The following is a 23,700-nucleotide window of genomic DNA, read 5'->3' as shown; positions in this document are numbered from 1 at the left end:
TTCAACCATTACGTTAACAAGAAATACGATACTGATTCGGCTCGTTACAGTTAACAATACATTCGCACATGCTGAAGAAGGGATTACATGTGTCCTGCTCACATTTTGATGCAATGTTACAACATTTTCTGCGGTAAATTACAAATTCCCTCCAGAACTACTGGATAGTGACGTAAATCTTGACAAAACTGTACAATTAGATGTTCAAGCGCTTCATTCTTATCAAAGGGAATTATTTACGGCCTTGCAAAGACAATACAGAAAAATCCAGAGGATCTATTTCAGGTAATCACCCACACGGATAGCCTCTCAAGCTAGCATGCCGATTCCACGATTCGAGGAGCCGCTCTGATGGCCGATCTAATCCGTCCGGTGAATTAATGACGTGGGACGGTGTACGAGCCACCCATGATGTTGCTTGTGTCGTTTCCGAGAACCGACGAGGTGAACTGGTACACACGCCCTGTCTCAGTTACACGATTACCGGCCACTTCGGCAACGTGTTCCCACTTTCAGGTGGATAATATTTGACGCAGACAGAAAGGGCTACACAAATTCCATACTGGAGAAGGGGGTGGTCACGCGAAAAGTATCAGGCCACCCCGCCTGCACCAGCAACATTGGAAAGTCTAGATTAATATGCCAATCGCAGGGTAGCGACAGGAAGCGAATCTTGTCTGCCTGTACTAGTAACACTGCCTAATCCAGATTAAGATGTCGCTCCCGTTAAGATATGGGATAAGCCGCAGTTAAAGGATAAATATTGATGGCGACTAATCCCTTAGGCTAAAGTACGTGTCCTGACCGCTCTGTCAACTTTAACCGTATCGATTTGTTTAGACGCAGTGCTACACCAGCTGCAAACTGTGTTGGGTGTCCAACGTCCACGAAGTTCTTTACACGACCTGATGGAGTAGATTACGAAATACGTTAGCGAGCATTACACCTTAGCGTCCCCACTCTCTTGCGCTTTAATGTCATGTGGAACTGTTCATTTGATTGTGTCAGTCATAACATTTAAAATTTTATTTCTGTACACTGTGTTCTTTTTATTTTCGATGCTTTTTGCCAATTTCAGCTGCTGGTGAGTTTCAGGCACATGTATTAAGTTTCCAGTTTCACTTCACATGAAACTGGAAAATTAAGATATGTGCTTGAATATAATCCACGGTTGAAGTTGGTCAGTTGCACCGAAAATAAAAGAATACGCTGCACTTGGAAAATGGTTTCACTCTCAGTACTGACACCCTATCATAGAAGTTAAGTTTTTGTGAAATAGTCAGTTCAGCACCTGCTTGGTTCAGTTTGTAAGTAGGGTGTTTATGTTTTCTTTATGTAAGTAGGCTGTTTATGTTTTCTTATTGGCAACGTTACGTAGCGCTCTATATGAAAATCACTGACTCTACTGTGGGTTTGCTCTGTTGTGCCCTATTACCTGTCTGCATGTCGAGAATCAGCACTGTCTTTCCGTTGGAAGGACAACACTACTTCTTCAAGACTGCATGGAAATCCACTACTTCCGTGTGCATTGTCTTTTACTGCTCAGACTTTGAAAAAAAAACACTGATATTTTACTGTGATGAACAATCTGGACTGTCTTTATGGACTGTGAGAAAATTTTAGCTATTGACCAACATTGTATAAATAAGTGTGTGCATTTGATATCTTTGTTATTGTAATTATAAAAAATTTTTTCAAATCATTATTGGCCACTGGCCAAAACAATTTGTAAAATTATTTGTGGGGAGCATGGCGGCTATGTAAGTAGGCTGTTTATGTTTTCTTTATGTAAGTAGGCTGTTTATGTTTTCTTATTGGCAACGTTACGTAGCGCCTATATGAAAATCACTGGCTGTGCTGTGTGCAGTCTGTGGTTAGTTTGCATTGTTGTCTGCCATTGTAGTGTTGGGCAGCGGCAGCTGGATGTGAACAGCGCGTAGCGTTGCGCAGTTGGAGGTGAGCCGCCAGCAGTGGTGGATGTGGGGAGAGAGATGGCGGAGTTTTGAAATTGAACTGCTATATATATTATGATTATTAAGGTAAATACAGTTTTTGTTCTCTATTAAAATCTTTCATTTGCTAACTATCCCTATCAGTAGTTAGTGACTTCCGTAGTTTGAATCTTTTATTTAGCTGGCAGTAGTGGCGCTCGCTGTATTGCAGCAGTTCGAGTAACGAAGATTTTTGGTGGGGTAAGTGATTTGTAAAAGGTATAGGTTAATGTTAGTCAGGGCCATTCCTTTGTAGGGATTTCTGAAAGTCAGATTGCGTTGCGCTAAAAAAATATTGTGTGTCAGTTTAAGCACAGTCATGTACAAATGTTGTAAGGGGACGTTTCAAGTTGTTTTTTAAGAAAAAGCACAAAGTAAATTACCACAGGCTATTAGAGTATTGGAAAGAGAGATGATCCATCATCTGCATGAGAATGTATTATCACTGTAGTACAACCGGATCAATCGTTAGCCCACAACTGTTCGTGTATTATGTTAATGACCTGCGACTATATTTTAATGAAGTGGCACAATAACTCCTGTTTCCGGGTGATAGAGCCATTAAAGTGAAACGTTGAAAACCGCAGCTCACCCAGTTTCACAGTGTCAAAAATATTCACATCCTGTGGAAATAATAAATACACGGTCCATTCACATCAGTGTGACCACCGCCTATGTCCGAGTTCAGCTTGCAGTAACCAATTACTGAGGGCAGGTGTTGACACCATAAAGAGTGCAGTCGTTGTCTTAATGAGGAAACGCAGAAGTTTATCCGACGTCCAAATATGCATCATCATTGGCTTTCGTGCCAAAGGTGGAAGCATTCTGAACTGTTCGCGTGCCGCCGTGGCTAAAGTAAATCGAGCGTGGCCAAATGGTGCTGTTGAGGCCATCGTAGCGAACGACGTGTCATAGATGACAGCAGTGAACGACGTCTGCGGACACGCCTAAGGGCTAATAGACGTGCATGTGTTGAGGAACTGGCAGCCCAGATTAATCAAGGGGCTATCAACAGTGTCCCCTCAACAACCGTTAAGCAACCGTTGCCGCCTCTGGGTCTTCGCAGCAGGCTCCTCGTTGATGCACCCATACTGACCACTATTCATCGGTGATCAACGCTGCAAACTTCACTCCAGAACCGGAGCTGCACGTCCACTCACGGGTGACAGTAGAATTTTTCAGATGACTCACGTTTTATGTTCCATCGCACTGATGGCCGCTGGCCCGTACAGCGTGAAACTTTTGAAATAAAACAACGTGCAACCATCATTTGGAGAGAGAGCATTTTGTTCTGGAGAATGTTTTCCTGATATGGTTCTTTAGGATGGCTAGAGTTATGAACTACAATGTGCATCTATCCTTGGCATGGTTTGTGTTTCGAAGAGCACTAAGATAGCGACGTTTACGTACTCCCCTGGCCACCAGACTCCTTGGAGTTGAATCCAGTATAGAATCTGTGGAACTTCGATGGGGCTGTACTCGTCATGGATAGTTAACCAAGAATAACAGCGCAGCTGGTCACGGTACTCGAGTTGACATGGCTCCACATCCCTACTGATATCTTCCGGAACCTTACCGACTCTCTTCCTACACGTCTCGTAGCGGTCCACGCTGCAAAATGTAATCAGCTGCTTCTGGCGGTTGGATACATTAATGTCACTGGACAGAGTAACAAACAAATTGGAACGTTGTAAGTTCTCTGGTGGACATACTGATGAAACTTAGGCTGGAATAACCATACAGTAGACCTGAGAAAACTTTTACATTCGGCTAGATTAATCATAGGAAGCATTACCAATCTGAGGATGCCGAAGTCTCTAAGGTAATATACTTTCCCTGTTATCATTCAGTTGCGCCACATACGATAATCTCCTGGGGTACCTCTTCAATTACGCAAACAGTGTTCATTGAACAAAAGAGAGCTATGAGAATTGTGCGCAGAGTTAACAGACACACATCTAGCATACATATCTTTAAGCAGCTGGGAATATTAACCACAGCCTCACAGTACATTTACTACACTACTGGCCATTAAAATTGCTACACCAAGAAGAAATGCAGATGATCAACGGGTATTCGTTGGACAAATATAGTATACGATAACTGACATGTGATTACATTTTCACGCAGTTTGGGCGCATAGGTCCTGAGACCTCAGTACACAGAACAGCCACCTCGGGCCGTAATAACGGCCTTGATACGCATGGGCATTAAGTCAAACAGAGCTTGGATGGCGTGTACAGGTACAGCAGTCAATGCAGCTTCAACAAGATATCACACATCATCAAGAGTAGTGACTGGCGTATTGTAACGAGCCAGTTGCTCGACCACCATTGATCAGACGGTTTCAATTGGTGAGAGATCTGGAAAATGTGCTGGCCAGGGCAGCAGTCGAACATTTTCTGTATCCAGAAAGGCCCGTACAGGACCTGCAACATGAGGTCGTGCATTATCGCACTGAAATGTAGGGTTTTGCAGGGATCGAATGAAGGGTAGAGCCACGGGTCATAACACATCTGAATTTAACGTCCACTGTTCAAAGTGCCGTCATTGCAAACAAGAGGTGACCGAGAGATGTAATCAATGGCCCCCCATACCATCACGCCGGGTGATTGCAGTATGGCGATGATGAATACACGCTTCCAATGTGAGTTCACCGCGATGTCGGCAAACACGGATGCGACCATCATGATGCTGTAAACAGAACCTGGATTCATCCGAAAAAATGACGTTTTCCCATTCGTGTACCCAGGCTCGTCGTTGAGTACACCATCGCAGGCGCTCCTGTCTGTGATGCAGCGTCAAGGGTAACCGCAGCCATGGTCTCCGAGCTGATAGTCCGTGCTACTGCAAGCGTCGTCGAACTGTCCGTGCAGATGGTTGTTGTCTTGCAAACGTCCCCATCTGTTGACTCATAGATCGAGACGTGGCTGCACGATCAGTTACAGCCATGCGGATAAGATGCCTATCATCTCGACTGCTAGTGATACGAGACCGTTGGGATCCAGCACGGCGTTCCATATTACCCTCCTGAGCCCACCGATTCCATATTGTGCTAACAAGTCATTGGAGCTGACCAACGCGAGCAGCAATGTCGAGATACGGTAAACCGCAATCGCCGTGATTACAATCCGACCTTTATCAAAGTCGGAAACGTGATGGTGCGCATTTCTCCTCCTTACACGAGGCATCACAACAATGTTTCACCAGGCGACGCCGGTCAACTGCTGTTTGTGTATGAGAAATCGGTTGGAAACATTTCTCATGTCAGCACGTTGTAGGTGTCGCCACCGGTGCTGACCTTGTGTGAATGCTCTGAAAAGTTAATCATTTGCATATCACAGCATCTTCTTCCGATAGGTTTAGTTCCGCGTCTGTAGCACATCTTCGAGGTGTAGCAATTTTAATGGCCAGTAGTGTACGTATAAGACATGTTGCCAACATTCCATCTAATGTTGAGCGTAACAGAGACACAACACTAGAAGGAAAAATGATCTGTATTAATCTATAATTGATTTAGCTTCAGCACAGAAGTTGGCGAATTACCCGTGGAAGAAAAATTCGTGACAAATGGAAGAAGGTTTTTGAAATGTAGGTTAAAGATGTTTCGTCTTGACAGTTCCTTCTGCACCAAGGAGGTATACCTCGATAGAAATAGATTTTTTACGTAATAATTGTGTGTATTTGTGCCTGTGTTTTCTGTATTTGTTTTTTTGATGCTTTCCATATGACAGACTGAAGTAACAAACCATATTACCTCTTCAGATCCTCAGTGATGCTCCGGCAGTCCAGTTGCGTGTTGTGATGAGCAGGCCGCTTTGAGACGACAGCCTCCTGAGGACATTCAGGGATCCGTGTGAGTGCCTTCATCTCTGAAAGCCCATAACCGTACGGTACAGTAAGACACAGAGTGGCGGATTCCACGTGTAACTGACATATACAGAAACACAAAGGCCACCATGAGAAGCCGAGGAACACTTCACACCGCCGGCAGATGTCAGCAGTAGAGGCTGCAGGCGGCGGCGAAGAGCACAAGGGAGAGGACGTGCACCCCGGCCGCAGGGTGGTGGCGCAGGCGCCTCGCCCGGGAAGCCTCCTGCCGCTGTATGGCCGCCGTGTTGTCTCCTGACGAGGGAAGAACAAGTAGCTACAGAAACGCAGTTTTTTCCCGTCAACTTAGTGTTTAGCTGGTTTAAGCGTCGCACTGGTTGAGAATAAACCAAACGAAGGTGAAGGTAGTGACGAATAGCACAAATATCTTTATCTATAGACTAAGGAAGTAATGGGATGAAGGGATTCTCCTATGAGGAGGTAATAAGACAGGGAATAACATAGGCTAAGAGGGCACCCTCCGCCACAAGAATTGTTGAATCAGTAATAGGTTTCATTTGAAGAAGACAAATCTGCGAATGTACGGACGGAATACAACTTTATATGGAAGTGAATCATAGCGTATATGATAAACAGAGAAGAAGAAAATCAAAGTTTTGAGGTGCCTTACAGATGGGTGCTGAAAATTAAGCAGTCTGATAAGAGAAGATCCGGCAACGTCTAAGAAGACCCAACCGTGTCCTTGAACACAATTGGACTAATGCCTTTGTGTGTGTTGCATAGGTTTACTTTTACTTAGAGTCAGCAGTATCGGTGGGGAAAGGAACGTGTGGAAAACACTTCAGGAAGAACAGGATGAGAGAAAATGGGTGAAGACATAAGCAGTTAACTCATGTGATAGCAGTGTATTGATAGATGCAAAAAACAAAATCTTTATGGGAGAACAAGGATTGAAATACATCTATATAAAACTTGATATAAGTACCATGAGGTAAAGAGATTAGCACAGTTGTGGCGGGCCACACCACATCAGTCAGAATACTGACAACACCCCTCCACCCTTCCCCGACACATCTGTGGCATACAACACAACGGTTTATGTTATTGGTTCCAGATGTATTGAAAACGTTTTAGAAACACAGAAAGATCGTTTTACTCTTATTTTTATTTCTGTTAATACAGCTTACGAAATCAGTTGATGTATCAGTTCACATAAGGAACACGTTACTTTACAAATAAAGAGAATTTGATTCAACGTGCTCATCACGTTTCCTTGCAGTCGATATCTCAAATTATTTATTTCAACTCTAGGTGCTCTTCAGGCATCGCCTTTCTTGGTGTGCTACCCATTTACCTTTTGTTTGCAATGCCAATAACGATTAGAGAAGGACGGATACACGCGGCACCTTTGGCAGTCTGTCACTCCATGTGTAGACGCACGGTTCGGGAACGGAGGGTTATAAGTCGGTATTGTAGATAACTTTGTCGTGTCGTATGCTGCTGTAAAGAAGGGAGATGTGTGATCAGCGTCTGTTACACTACAAGACATCGGACAACATGGTAGTTCTACACACGCAGGAGAACTGCAGATGACTGTAAGCGAAGTGTGGCAGGAAGGCAGTCAAAATTGGTTCAGATGGCTCTAACCACTATGGGACTTAACATCTGAGGTTATCAATACCCTGGAAGCCAGTCGCCGTATCCAACGCAGCGAAATCCCTGTCAGTATAGAGAGATTCCTGGCTTTCGCCCCAGCGTGGAAAATAGGAAAACTAGGCGACGCGAACATCTTTCGAGTTAAAGTCCCCAAAGATAGAACTCGTCCTTGGATGACAATGGCCAGGATGTCGGGAAACAACTTTCACGTAATCTTCCACGATTTCCAGGCATTCGTTTCGGTTATGGGATGCCATTTAAGTTGATATCACATGCTCATCGGAACTTTCGGATAATTGTGTTCTGTGCTTCCAGGGCCAATTTGTTGAAGCAAGTAAATTGGATGTACGTCGTGCTGACAGCAACCTGTGTGGTCGGAGTATGTATCAACGACGTTTCAAAGCCACTGGAATTTGTCTTTGACGGGACCTCTTTGCACTTACCATCACAAGTAGTCGTAGACACTCAAAGGTATTTGTCATGAATGCGTCTTGATACAGAAGATGAATGTGGTCGATAAAAAATACAGACGTGATGTGTACAGACAATTTTGAGTGTGGTGTTCCAGAAGAGCTCTGAAGACTTGATGGGTATTACCAGAACAAACGTGGCATTGTGTGCGAACGAGATAATATTATTGTAAAGCCAGCATACTGCATCAGATTTTTATGAAGAAATAAGACATTAGAATTAAAATGGGCCGTGGTTTATTTAGACGGAACGTGGATTCAGTCACACTATGCTCCAGCATATTGACAATACGGTCATGGTATTGTCAAGCTATAGAGCCAGTCAGTGCTTCACTGCTGTGCATACAGGCAGTTATAAGGTTTCGTTTCGTGTTCATTTCGTAACAGCAAAACTTCGGACTATCATCAAGAAATGAACACTATTAAAAAATGTGTAGAGACTTTGGCATTATGGAGCGCGAACCTTTCCTTTAATTCCTACACATAAAATTCAGCAAGATAAGGTAGCCTTCCTACTTCCGCAGTAGGCCTACCATCTAGACCTAACTCTTATGCTACTAGCCTCGAATACTGAATAGTTCTGCACTCGTAACGGCTTGGTCAAGCAGCTCAGTCTCGAAGCTGAAGGCGATAACGGATACCATTTTCCGGGTTGAAAAATAAACATCGAGTGTCGACCATATCCATTCGACAACTACTATGTCCCTGTTGATCCATTCACTTAATTTTAACGCTGATGAATTCACGGGCTTGTCCCAACATCTGGTGTGGTACATTCAGGTTCTATCCAGGAATATATGGCACTGTATGACAATACCGTTTATATTTCAGAGATGCATATGGGGCCAGAAGTTGGCATAGTAGAATGCCGAAACTGGTAATCAAAACAAAATAAAATAACACATTAATTACACGGCCACTGGCGAATTTCATTGGTAATTACACCCACGTCTATTTCTCTTCTCCGGTATTCAAGCAGCTTTTCAATTGTCCTCGTTCCAAATCTTTAGAGTAGGGAAAATTTTAAATGGTAACTGAGAATCGAACCTAAAAACTCCGCATCGCTAAACTAAAACGCTAACTGCTAGACCACAGGGAAAACAATTATTTCTTTGGGTGACATTAGAAGACTATTAAAATCTTTAACTACATAAAAATGGAGGATGGCTACTGAACAGATACTTTGACGGACGAGAAAAGTTCAGTCATTATCGTCCGCGAGTGAAACAGTAGACGATAACACGACAGACAGAGCAGGAATATGGCGACATCATCGAGGTAGATGACTTTCTGGCTACCACCAGCGATGTGTCTTGAGTATAAAACAAGGGGATGTTCTGTGCTTCGTGTTTCTGTTATTGTAGCTGCGCAGATTATTTAATGGTGTGGGTATGCTTGCAGCGTGTGACAGAGCTTCAATCGTAAAAATATTTGAGTATACCTCCACTCCCAGTCTCTTGGGCGTTAACACGACGGTGCTTCCACCATGACAAGCTTCCCGACCGACCGCCGTGTCATCGTCATCCAATGAAACCCTCAGTTGTGGTATGGAGAGTCATTTGGTTAGCACAACGCTGTTCCTGAAGTCCCGGATATCTTGAGTTTGGAACCTCTGCAAAATGGTCGAGTAACTTCTCAGTTGTCCTCAGGAAACTACGTGCACTGTTACAGCCCAGCCCCCCCACCAAGGAAGAGACGCCGTCACTACCGGGAACCGTACACGGACGTCCCACATGGCAGTCAGCCGCGTCGGCAACTTACACAGCAACAAGGGCGGGAAGTTACCTGTTTAAAGACGGGAGACGTAAGGCAGGTGGAAGAGTGGGCTATAACTGTAGAGAGAGACCGAGGCTCGACTATACACTACGATTAAAATTACTCTGATTCACAGAGTGCAGTGGCGGGGGACAATGTTACCGATGACCAGCCAGCGGCACTTTACAAGGCGCTGCATGTTTCTGCAGAACTGACACACAGCGGGAAAGAATTACAATGGAGCCGGTGGCTGGCATCTACCACTCGATTCACTGAAATGTCAACCAGTAAGTAATTTTAATCGGAGAATTGTAGTACAATGATTCCCATCCTGAGGGCTAAAGTCAAAATTTATGAAGGGTAAAAGCAAAGCCACTGACTATGTTTCAGTCACGAAACTACGAGGGTAAGTCAATTATTATCAGCAATTTAGTTATATTTTTGTTTATTTTGGTATTTCTGTCGTTTAACGTTGATGAAGCATGTTTTGTTTATTTATGGTTATATCTTTGCAATATTCAAGCTGCTAGGTTAGTTTCGTTGTCGCTGCCGTGCTGTTAATCATGGCTGCTCCGCTGTCTATTTGCACCAATGAAGAGCAATGTTCAGTGATCCTTCTTTTGTAATCGGAAGGCGTATCAGGGGCCAAAATTCATCGAAGATTTTCGTTGCAGTACGGGAACAGTGTTTCTCCACAACGGAGTGTCTACGAATGGATTGAAAAATTCCGAAATGGTCGCACAAGTGTTACGCACGATGAAAGAGCCGGACGACCGTTTGCCGCGACAAATAAAGAAACCATAGAGCGTTCACGTGAAATTATTCTCTTAGACAGACGATTAACTATTGACGAAATGGCACATAGTCTGCAAATTAGTCACGGTTGTGCATACTAAATCACCCACAACAGACTTTGGTTTCATAAAGTTTGCTCAAAATGATTCCCAAAACAACTCACACAGTTGCATAAACAAAGATGCTTGTACATGTGCAAAAAGCATTTGGATCGCTATGGTAATGAAGTGGACAACTTCATAGACTGGTGACGAAACATGGATCCATTATTACGAGCCGGAGAGTAAATGGCAGAGTATGGAAGAGAAACATCGAAATTCGTCGTGCAAGAAAAAGTTAAAGACCCCACAGTCCGCAGGAAAACTGATGCTTACGGTTTTTTGAGACGCACAATGTCCAGTGGATAGGGGCACAACAATAAACAGTGCACTTTACACTGAGATGCTTACTGCCAGGCTAAAGTCTGCAAGTCGAAGCAAACACCGGGGATTGCTGGCAGAAGGTGAAAGGTGTTGTGTTGTTGCACGACAATGCCCGTCTGCTGCTCACACTGCTGAAATGCTCCAGAAACTCAAATTTTAAGTACTGGGTCATCCTTCATATAGCCTCGATCTTGCCCTTTCTGAATATCACTTGTTTGGTCCACTCAAACGGGCATTAAGGGGCCGTCAATTGCCTCGGACGAAGCAGTGAAAGAAGTGGTGCATTCCTAGCTCGCAACTCTGCCGAGAACCTTCTTTTATGAGGCCATCAGGAAGCTTGTACAACGATGGACCAAGTGCGTTGAAGCGAAAGGAGACTGTGTCGAAAAATGCTGTTCTTGTACGTTTCCTATTTGATTACAATAAAGTTTTATAACTACTTTGCTTATAATAATTGACTTACCCTCGAACATTAATTTGAAAAGATTATTAATATTATCAGTATTACATAAGGCTGTTATATTGATTACGTAAGTATGTGACACTATAATACAGGTGTGCTACATAAAATTTTTGCCCATTGTGTAATTACGTTGTACTTGTTATGCTATAAATCTTTAGACACAATGAGTTAATTAAAATTCTAAGGTACACTGCCATTAGGGAAAGTCAGAAGAGCAGTACTTTTGGCAAGGAGCAAGGACGTGCAGGAGAGTTTTCAGACGCTAGTGTGACATCAAGGCTAAGTAAGTGGGAGACTTACTCGATTGTGAAATGTGAGAATGAACATACAGAAGTAGCGTGCCCTGTGGGGACTTTGTGAGGTGCCATCTTCTCAGAGAGCCACCAAGAACGTGACGGGTGTGGACAAATGTATGAGGCTCCAGTAACACCCTGCCTACCGTCATACACCAGCAAATCTCCTGATGGACCGGCAACCCAGCAAATGGATAAGCATCACGTACATGACTACCTCCAATGCGACCTCTCTTAGGACTTCGGCCGATGGCGAGAGCAATATTGTAACTGACAGATTGCAGGACAAGGGCAACCCAAGGCTCCTCGCTGGGATTCTACTTCCCTCCGCCGAGTCATGTGCGTGGTAATAGATTATCTACACACCGGCTACTTATAGCGGAGCAGCTCGACTCGTCTGCAGTTCGTCGTCGACGCTCTGGAACAACTCAAGTGAGAGCTAATACTGGCCCTTCAATTAGAGTCTAATGGAGCCACTGCCACACGTCATCAGATCTCTCCAATGTCGCCTCTGAGAACTCTCTTCAGCCAGTTGCTGCCGCATACACTCTCCTTCGTTTCACTGAGGAACTTCGGTGGCTTAGTCTTAACGACCCTGCATCTTAATTAAGTTTGCTGTTTTCCAGGCGAACGCATGATAGATGTCTGTGATACTTTGGTATTAAGTTCTGTAAGAAGGAGTCTTTTTTTAATTAATATCATATTGTTTTGTAATAGACTTTCTGATGTTGACTTGGAACGTATTTTTTCTCATGCATCTCACTATGTGAAATATAACAGTGGATAAAAGGTGTTTCTTGAGCTCATGTGGTCGCATGTGTGTTGTTTTGTTCCTTACTTCATCCAGGTCAACAGATCAGACCTTCTTGTTTCTCTATGGTCGAACACCCAGTTCCATAACCCCAGATGTGACGCAGCAGTTGTTGTTTTTCCTGCAACACATACCACACGTCATGCAGGGGCTGGTAAACACGGATATGGACATTACGGCAGAATCCGCTGGTGGATCGCAATGATCTTCTCAAATGGACTCCACGGCTAAAGTCCTCTAAAGAACTCCTGTGCTATTTCTGGCCTTAGACAGGATAGCGGAACCTTGAGCATATTACTGGCCTGCCCTTAACAGCTATTAAAGCTTATGGCAACTCTGGTGAAGTCCATTGTTGGGAATTCCTCCTCTTCTAGACTGGATCAGAAGTCTGCTGCATTCTTCAGCAATTAAAGCTTCACGTGCCCTGTCGAATGAGGATATTTTGCTTGCAGGAGTACTTTGAATCTTTGATTCCCAGATGTATCTTGCAGTGGCGTGGGACAAATTCCTTAGCTGGTCGAATCGGGTTTGGATTGGATTACGATGCTTCGAGGTCTGTTGGAGGAGTGCCGTTTACGGTGCATAAATGACAACTGTCAACAGTCATAATTCACGTCAGTCGTTAGACATATGATCCTGGTGCATGCTCCAGAAGAAGGTCTTTGGACAGACTAACTGAAGCTGAAAGACCTCACGTAGGATTCTGTATTTCATTCCAGCATTCTAGCAGTCCCATCCTGTGTCAGCATCCCTGAACAATGCATCTCAGGTCTATGCCAACCCAGAAGACCCCCTGTCTCAGGAATATTTCCCTCCCAGTACATTGGCATTCTAAGCCTGCCACCCTCAACAGTTGTCCTCCAACAGTTTAGCCGTGTCCAATTCGCGTCATGTGGCAAAACAGATTACAAAGCAAATGTCTGTCAAACCTTCGTCAAGATTCACTTTGATTACTCTAAGGTGGTCGCGTTCCCAGTAGATCAACTTGACGCAGCAGACCTTGAGGTCCTCCACGTCTATGTGGACTACCAGTCCACAATCAACAAGTGCGTCTGCGAGTGTTTTTCAATAGCTACCCAGTCTCCCTCCAGGTGGGCGCTGGATCTATATCGTCGATCATTGTGTGGCGCACCTAGCGGCCATTGAGCACACCTCTCTTCCAAATGTTCGGCCAGTACCTTCGTGCTTACAGTAGTGAAGTAGTGGGTTGATCAAAGGACACTCCACAGCCCTCATACAGCATGGTATCTCAAAATGCAAGATGTGCCTCCTTGCCGTTGATATACCTGGAAAGACGGTTTTGTAGGGACTAATCTCTTTGACGCTTTGGCACTACAAGTCCACAGTGCAGAAAATAACATCCAGCCTGGCACAGACAATTCTTATATCAAAACTCATACCTCTATGTATCGTTTGGCTTTTGGGCCGTCTATTACATTGACAGGGGCTTCAAAACCACATCACTCTCCTATCACTGACTATGCCCTCTTTTTTCAAGGCTCAGAACGATCCATTCACCATGCACGATTTTGAAAACTGTTTCCAACAGTCAGTGGGCAACACCATCATGCTGGTCGACAAATCCACAGGTCCCCCTGCGTGTTGGTGACGTCAAGAACACCATTAATGCACAGTCCATTGTTGACTTTTACCCTCTCCCAGAGGTGGACGAGATACTTACTCGGTTGGCTGGGGCAGAACCTTTGTGAAAAATGTTCCCAAGTATGCCTATTTACAGCAAGTCTCGCGATATGGCATCGCAAAATTTGCTGGTAATAAACATGCCCTTCAGTCTGTTCTGTTACAATTGCCCTGCCTTTTGGGACTGCATTCACGAAAGCCATATTTCATAGGCGTGTGGAACACCTTATGCGAGAAGAGCCAGGCATAGCAAATTATCTGGACTACATCATCGTTGCAGGCCAATTCGTCCAACACCTGGTGAATAACCTGGACGCCCTTTTCCTCTTTCTACAGGTTGCAAATCTTGATTGTAACTTGGAGAAGTGCAACCTTTTCCTTCCTTATGTCGAATATTTGGGCACATCGCCAGTGCTGCAGGTATCAGGCTCATTCTGCAATATGTCTAATCTACGACAGGCTTGCCAAGTGTGATGAGTGAGAAGCAACTTCACTCCATATAAGCCAACTAACTTACTATGGAATTGGAATATGCACATGATCACAACTTCCAAGACCTTAAACATATGTCGCCTCAGCCCACATGTCTGATGGATTCCAATCCATCGCTCCCTATGGACACACATGATTATGGATTAGGAGCTGTTTTCCCTTAAATAGGCGATGGTGTATAACGGCGTGTCACTTTTGTCTCGAAAAAGATGGCATTGGCACAGTGAATCTATGAATGAATGGGAGGCAGTGGCTATATCCTTTTTTCTTTAAAAACATTCCACGACAAAATTTAAGGGCACCAATTCACCCACTTGACTGACCACAAGTCACTGATGCCCTTATTCCTGTTTGATGAGAAGATCTCCTCTAAATCAACTCACTGCTTTCAACGATGGACCTTATGTCTCGCAGATTATTTCTCCGATATCCAGAGCTATTTTCCGTATCACCATGGTAACAGTGTAGGTGGGTCAATAGCGCTCTCTTGAATCTGGTCCACATCAAATGTGCCGCTTCGACACCAGTGAGTAAGAAGCCGTTGCCTCACTCTCTATCATTGCCAAACTGATGGTTCAGTGTTCAGAAGAAGACCCAATTCTTCATGTGCTCCTCCATCTGGCCCAGTGGGACTGGGCATCAGATCGCCAGCAGGTGCTCTAAACACATGTTTACTGGCATCACAATCGTAAATTCTTTGCCCTCAGTGATGTTCTGTTACTCAAGGCTGAAACGGCTGGACTCTGGTCGTCATTTTACATTTTCTCCAGCACTGGACTCTACACTTGTCTCACCCCTGTCATTGGGGCATTATGCCGACAAAGTACCTGCAGCATAAACAATTGTATTGGAAAGTGATTGACACCGACACTGCAGCTGTAGAGGGAACCTGCACATTCTGCCAAAGCAAACAAGCGTCGCTGCTGCAGTGATCTTTCTCATGGCTGGAGACATGGACATAACAGTCACGATTCCATTTGGACTGTGTGGGCTGGTTCATTTGCCATTCTTGGCTCGTCACAGTCGACGCTGAATCTAGATTTCCATAAGTGTTCTGGATGTCCTCTACATCCTAAGAACATACAATCCCAACCTTGACATGGATATTTAAGATTGAAGGACGGCCCAAAACAGTTGTCAGAATCATCGGGATTCACTTTACCTGCATCATTTGTGCTTCAAATTGAACTGCTTTCATGCCCCAGCGCCATTTCATCCTGTTTATAATGGTCTGGCAGATCACTTTATTTGCGTGTTACAGCTACAAAAGTTCCACTCGTTCGACGATGCACTCTCGATCTTTCTGGCCTCCTGTTGGGCAAAGCTGAGGCAAGTGCTCAATCCATCTGAACAACTTCATTAGTTGCCACAGTGATCACATTTCTTGCTTCTTCGCTCATGCCAGTCACACGTGAGCCTTGTGCGGAGCGTCTTTTCTTCCAGAAAGAAATTCTTTGAAAGTGGTTCCACAGACAGCGCAAAAGTTGAAAATTTGAAGGCTCCAGATTAGGTGAATAATTTAGTTTAAAATTAACAGTCGTGGCCCCAAAAATATTTGGTTATTTACTGGTTTCGGCTTATGTTAAAACCATGTTAAGAATATTTGGCCCCTTACGGTTGGTGCTGGCGGCTTCTCGGTTTTCTCGTGATACCATGACCAAGAAGCCGCCAGCAACAGCCATAGGGGGCCAAAAATTATGAACATGGTTTTAACATAAGCCGAAACCGGTAAATAAACAAAAAATATTGCGATCTCGACAGTTGATTTTAACCTAAATGTAGCACAGATCGCTGCACTCCATAGACAATATTGTCTAAATTTATGATCAGGTGAATAGGATGGGTGCGGTACAACTTGCAAACCCAACTCCTGTGTGGTGTTATTTGTCAGTGTATCAGAAGTGGATGGGCGTTATTGTGGAGGAGAATCATTCCACGCAGTCTTCCTGGTCTTTGTTCTGGACTGTGTCAGCAACACGTCTTATGTATTGACAACGACTGTGAGCAGTGACAGCTACACCTCGGGGAAGTAATTACTAGTCCACCACAGCGCCACAATTCCAACAGATGAATAACAACATATTTTGTGGATTTGTGCAGGTCTTTATATAAGCAGAGGAATGATTGGGGTTGTTCACAAACCAACTGATCACGAGCAAGCAGAGATGCACATATGGCCGCAACTGATTTTTGTGATTTTGGCTTAAGCATTCTGTATCCATACACCCAACTTTTGAGGCTTCCCCACTGCATGTATATTTCGCTTGATGACAGAATTGTTACAGCTGGTAACAAATGACAGTTCTCCAGTACTCTGGCATGGATCATTGTGCATTAATGCTTTTGAACGACATTCATCGAACCCTGAAGGTCTTCCTGAACGTGGAGAGTCACTAAAACAATAAAACAATATTCTTGGAGTGCTCTGTCCAATGACATTATACCTACAGAGGCCGCAAATTTTACTGGTTCATTCCACTGCTGCCACATCTCTATGGAACTCAGAAATATTCCGATTCATCCACTTGGCACTCCATTTCCTACCGTCCACAGCTACACTCACTGTTTCAAAAGACAAAATGACAGAATGTAATCTCAAACAGCAACTGTGAACTACAAATAAAAAATGACAATTCATAAATAAACCCACGGCAGTCTGATTACCAACATTCAAAACAAAGATGATGTGAATGTATACACCAACCTAACAGAAGTGTTTAACTGAAATTATTTTTAATTCCAAAGTTCTTTTAGACGATAGTGTTGACGATGAAAAGGGTTGCGGAGGGGGGGGGGGGGGGGGTGGTCCCTAGTAACCGTTTTGAATCACAGGACCAGTACATTGGCACAGGCATAAAAGCAGAAGTACAACAGAACTTCCAACATGCACATCTGTACTGACAGATGTGGATAAAATGAGGATACGCGGTTCCTATGTAGTCAAGTCGAGTGATGCTGAGGGAATTAGATTAGGAAATGGGATACTTAAAGTAGTAAATAAGTTTAGCTATTTGGGGAGCAAAATAACTGATGATGGTCGAAGTAGAGAGGATATAAAATGTAGACTGGCAACGGCAAGGAAAGCGTTTCTGAAGAAGAGAAATTTGTTAACATTGAGTATAGATTTAAGTGTCAGGAAGTCATTCCTGAAAGTATTTGTATGGAGTGTAGCTATGTATGGCAGTTAAACATGGACGATAAATAGTTTGGAGAAGAAGAGAATAGAAGCTTTCGAAATGTGGTGCTACAGAAGAATGCTGAAGATTAGATGGATAGATCACATAACTAATGAGGAGGTATTGAATAGGATTGGGGAGAAGAGACGTTTGTGGCACAACTTGACTTGAAGAAGGGATTGGTTCGTAGGAGATGTTCCGAGTCATCAAGGGATCACCAATTTAGTATTGGAGGGAAGCGTGGAGGGAAAAAATCGTAGAGGGAGACCAAGAGATGAATACACTTAGGAGATTCAGAAGGATGTAGGTAGCAAAGGGTAATGGGAGATGAAGAAGCTTGCGCAGGATAGAGTAGCATGGAGAACTGCATCAAAGCAGTCTCTGGACTAAAGACCACAACAACATGTTTACTAATCGTAGGCTCAGATTTACGTGTGGGGTGAGAAAGCCATCAATAGAAGCACGTGGACAGCAGAGTGGGGTTGTTCGTGGGCTTACCTTCCGAGACGTAGACGCTGATGGTGTCGGGCTCAGTGCCGGGAGCGCCGCAGGTGTAGTTGCCGGCGTCGGCGCGGGCGGCGCGCGCCACCACCAGGCGGGAGTGCGTGCGCGGGCCCGGCTCCGTGCTGAGCGCGACGCCGCGCGCGCCGTCCCTGGAGAGGGGGCGGCCGTTGTGCGACCACACCACCTGCTGCGGCGGCGTCTGGCTCTGGAGGCAGCGGCAGGCGGCGCGGCGCGGCGCAAGGCGCAATCAAACTCTCTGCAACTGGGCGGCTGCGAGGCGGTGGGTGCGGGGGAGAGCTCGTAAAGCTTGGGAAGCGGTAGGCTGCCGGAGAAGGGTGTCTGCGTGGCGGGGAACAGTGAGACTATCCTTTAACCTTCACTCTCTTGGCTCCGAACTTTCGTTGTGATAGACTATTGTGAAAATATTACCTCACCCACCCACTTCCTGGTTAGTCTTGTTGTGATTCGTTGCTCGCTATTTGTAGTTTCCCATTTCCTTTTATTACAATAATTTTGACTATAGCGAGAGTAAGTAAATGATCTTCATGAAACTTGGAGGGTGCGCGGCAGAGGCAAAATATCGCAATACTTTTCTTGCGTCCGGTTTTACTGCATCATCATCATCATCATCATCATCATCATCAATCATCATCATTTAAGGCTGATTATGCCTTTCAGCGTTCAGTCTGGAGCATAGTCCCCTTATAAAATTCCACCATGATCCCCTATTCAGTGCTAACATTGGCGCCAATTCTTATGTTAACCCTATTACTTCAAAATCATTCTTAACCGAATCCAGGTACCTTCTCCTTGGTCTACCCTGACTCTTCCTACCCTCTACTGCTGAACCCATGAGTCTCTTGGGTAACCGTGATTCTCCCATGCGTGTAACATGACCCCACCATCTAAGCCTGTCCGCCCTGACTGCTACATCTACAGGGTGTTGCAAAAAGGTACGGCCAAACTATCAGGAAACATTCCTCACACACAAGGAAAGAAAATATGTTATTAGGACATGTGTCCGGAAACGCTTACTTTCCAGGTTAGAGCTCATTTTATTACTTCTCTTCAAATCACATTAATCATGGAATGGAAACACACACCAACAGAACGTACCAGCGTGACTTAGAACACTTTGTCACAGGAAATGTTCAAAATGTCCTCCGTTAGCGAGGATACATGCATCCACCCTCCGTCGCATGGAATCCCTGATGTGCCGATGCAGCCCTGGAGAATGGCGTATTGTATCACAGCCGTCCACAATACGAGCACGAAGAGTCTCTACATTTGGTACCGGGGTTGCGTAGACAAGAGCTTTCAAATGCCCCCATAAATGAAAGTCAAGAGGGTTGAGGTCAGGAGAGCGTGGAGGCCATGGAATTGGTCCGCCTCTACCAATCCATCGGTTACCGAATCTGTTGCTGAGAAGCGTACGAACACTTGGACTGAAATGTGCAGGAGCTCCATTGTGCATGAACCACGTGTTGTGTCGTACTAGTAAAGGCACATGTTCTAGCAGCAAAGGTAGAGTACCCCGTATGAAATCATGATAAATTGCTCCATTGAGCATAGGTGGATGAACGTGGGGCCCAATCAAGACATCACCAACAATGCCTGCCCAAACGTTCACAGAAAATCTGTGTTGAAGACGTGATTGCACAATTGCATGTGGATTCTCGTCAGCACACACATGTTGGTTGTGAAAATTTACAGTTTGATCACGTTGGAATGAAGCCTCATCCGTAAAGAGAACATTTGCCCTGAAATGAGGATTGAGACATCGTTGGATGAGCCATTCGCAGAAGTGTACCCGTGGAGGCCAATCAGCTGCTGATAATGCCTGCACACGCTGTACATGGTACGGAAACAACTGGTTCTCCCGTAGCACTCTCCATAGAGTTACGTGGTCAACGTTACCTTGTACAGCAGCAACTTCTCTGACCCTGACATTAGGGTTATCGTCAACTACACGAAGAATTGCCTCGTCCATTGCAGGTGTCCTCGTCGTTCTAGGTGTTCCCAAGTCGCGAGTCATAGGCTGGAATGTTCCGTGCTCCCTAAGACGCCGATCAATTGCTTCGAACGTCTTCTGTTGGGACACCTTCGTTCTGGAAATCTGTCTCGATACAAACGTACCGCGCCACGGCTATTGCCCGTGCTAATCCATACATCAAATGGGCATCTGGCAACTCCGCATTTGTAAACATTGCACTGACTGCAAAACCACGTTCGTGATGAATACTAACCTGTTCATGCTACGTACTGATGATCTTGATGCTAGTACTGTAGAGCAATGAGTCGCATGTCAACACAAGCACCGAAGTCAACATTACCTTCGTTCAATTGGGCGAACTGGTGATGAATCGAGGAAGTACAGTACATACTGACGCAACTAGTATGAGCTCTGACATGGAAACTAAGCGTTTCCCGACACATGTTCTTTATTTGTGTGTGAGGAATGTTTCCTGAAAGTTTGGCCGTACCTTTATGTAACACCCTGTATAGAGTTCATTCCCAGTTTTTCTTTGATTTCCTTATTGTGGACACCCTCCTGCCACTGTTCCCATCTGCTAGTACCTGTAATCATCCTAGCTACTTTCATATCCGTAACCTCAACCTTGTTGATAAGGTAACCTGAATCCATACAACAAAGTTGGTCGAAAGATTGAACGGTGCACAGATAACTTAGTCTTGGTACTGACTTCCTTCTTGCAGAAGAGAGTAGATCGTAGCTGGGCGCTCACTGCATTAGCTTTGTTACATCTAGCTTGCAGTTCTTTCACTATGTTGCCATCCTGTGAGAATATGCATCCTAAGTACATGAAACCATCCACCTGTTCTAAGTTTGTTCCTCCTATTTGGCACTCAATCCATTTATATCTCTTTCCCACTGACATTGCTTTCGTTTTGGAGATGCTAATCTTCATACCATAGTCCTTACATTTCTGATCTAGCTCTGAAATGTTACTTTGCAACCCTTCAATTGAATCTGCCATCACAACTAACTCATCCGCATATACGAGACTGCTTAATTTGTGTTCACATATCTTAATCTCACCCAGCCAGTCGATTGTTTTCCACATATGATCCACAAATAATGTGAACAACAGTGGAGACAGGTTGCAGCCTTGTCTTACCCCTGAAACTACTCTGAACCATGAACTCAATTTACTGTCAACTCTAACTGCTGCCTCACTATCTATGTAAAGACCATTAATTGCTTGCAAAAGTTTGCCTCCAATTCCATAATCTCGTAGAACAGAAAATAACTTCCTCCTAGGAACCCGGTCATATGCCTTTTCTAGTTCTATAAAGCGCAGATACAATTCCCTGTTCCACTCCTAACACTTCTCCCTTATTTGCCGAAAGCTAAAGATCTGGTCCTGATAACCTCTTTTACTTTTGTGGGATAAAACAAATCCCGAAAGCGAATTTGGAGTACTAGGTTTAGAGGAAATATCTTCGAAACAATGATATTTAAAAATGTGTCCCATTTGGCGTCGATATGTACTTAAATATATTGAGAACTGTATTATCAACATTTCTAACAATGTGAAATTTTGCACAATACCGCCAAAAACTGCGAACTTAAGTCACAAGATAAATTAAAGAAGGTTTTATGCCACAAACATCCAGGTGTAATAAAGTTGCATTTTCAAACACCATTTTAGGAAAGTAACTGTACACAATGTGCTGTCGGAGTATTTTCAATAAACCTAATTGAAATATTGTTATTGTGTTTATTTATTTCACTTATATGTGTTTCATGTTTTAATTGTACATCATTGAAATTGATATTTTGTTTGTTTTCTAGTACACCGTGTATTACCTTAATTCAAAATAATACGTGACTCATTATTACGATACAAACTCATTTCCATAACAATAATCAGTGAAGATATATTTGAAAAATAACTTTGCTTTTTACACCTGGTTTCGTATAAACAATCAGAACCTAAGTTGGAAATCTTCTCATAAGTTCTTCAAGCTCAGAGAGCCATATACATCCCTCGGTTGCACTTTTGCCGTGGAGTCATTTGGGATGAATGAATAACTTCCTTATCTCCAGGTACGATCCTGTAAACGCTCCTTTGGGTTTTAAATCAATTTTAGGTGGGTCGTCAATGGAAAAATGGAAAACAGACTCAGTGCGGAACCCAAGGTCTCGACGGTATAAGAACAGCTGTGCAACGTGTACTGCTTTCGAAGTAGGAAGAAGTATGTGAGAAAATTTTAAGATCTACGAGAGACTATCAATATATTATAAAGCACTCCGTCTTCAGGCCACGAGTGCCCTACCGGAACTATCCGACCGCCGTGTCATCCTCTGAAGAGGATGCAGATATGAGGGGCATGGGGTCAGCACACCGTTCTCCCGGCAGTTATGACGGTATTCTTGACCCAAGCAGCTACTATTCGGTCAAGTAGCTTCTCAATTGGCATCACGAGACTGGGTTCACCCCCAAAAATGGCAACAGTGCATGGCGGCTGGATGGTCACCCATCCAAGTGCCAGATATGCCCAGCAGCGCTTAACTTCGGTGATCTCACACGAACCGGTGTATCCCCTGCCTCAAGGCCGTTGCCGATCAATACGTTATGCATCACATTTTTAGTTTGGAAGGAAAAAAAAAGATTGTGGGACAACTTGGTTATTGTGGCTTCAGCCCCTATAGTTATGAAGTTCGGACAGCTAGCAGCGCTATACGCCAAGCAGAAAGCTGTCACTGAATTTCTGTTGGCGAAAGACCAGAGTGTCACAGATATTCAAAGGCGCTTTCAGATTAGATTGAGGGGGCTGAAGGGTGGTGAAGAATGGGAACTGGCAGTTGGCAAGAAGGCAGCTAGGAAGATAACGTATTCAGACTGTTATACTTTGCGTACATTCAATAGATTTGACAACTGCCACAGTTGAGGTGAGAGGAGCCTCGTGTAGCTGTAGATATAGGGAAATGCAGCAGTCCTCAGCAGTTAGGAATCCTAGGTCAGTAGCAAATTCTAACAGAAAGAAGAAGGTTCTGCTGCTAGGGAGTTCGCACGGTAGAGCCAGCCAGCAGTTGCAGGAAGTGTTGGGGAGTGAATACCAGGTCACCAGCATTGTGAAGTCTAGTGCAGGGTTTGGTCAAATGACTTGACAGCATAAGGGAGTTATGTAGGAATTTTACGAAGGCGTATCAAGTAGTAATAGTGGGTCAAGGGTGGGAACAGTCTTACTAGGGACGGGGAATATGATGTAGGTGGTGACCTGGTAAAGGTAGTTACTCAACCTGGTGGCACTAATGTGCATTTGGTCCAACTGTATCAGCATCAATATCGGCCTCATCTTAATGCGGCTGTTAGGCGTGTTAACGTGGGGCTGGGGAAGGCGCTGATGGCAGAGGGTATGGGTCACATCTCAGTG

General features: G+C 44.3%; 1 protein-coding gene across 1 annotated transcript in view; it reads right to left on the bottom strand.

The window, feature by feature from the left end:
* The window catches only part of LOC126088400 (uncharacterized), a 422,478-nt gene that overhangs the window by 20,546 nt on the left and 378,232 nt on the right, over positions 1-23,700 (bottom strand). Inside the window, exons 8-10 of the mRNA XM_049906540.1 lie at positions 18,295-18,505; positions 5,950-6,116; positions 5,749-5,863 (exon numbers count right to left, since the gene is read on the bottom strand). Coding sequence (XP_049762497.1) covers positions 5,989-6,116; positions 18,295-18,505 — 339 coding nt within the window. The 3' untranslated portion in view covers positions 5,749-5,863; positions 5,950-5,988. The remainder of the gene's footprint in view (positions 1-5,748; positions 5,864-5,949; positions 6,117-18,294; positions 18,506-23,700) is intronic.

This window comes from Schistocerca cancellata, chromosome 6, assembly GCF_023864275.1.
Source record: "Schistocerca cancellata isolate TAMUIC-IGC-003103 chromosome 6, iqSchCanc2.1, whole genome shotgun sequence".
Lineage (NCBI taxonomy): Eukaryota > Metazoa > Arthropoda > Insecta > Orthoptera > Acrididae > Schistocerca > Schistocerca cancellata.
The sequence above is the reverse complement of the archived record's forward strand: the minus strand, read 5'-3'. Positions and strand labels throughout refer to the sequence as shown.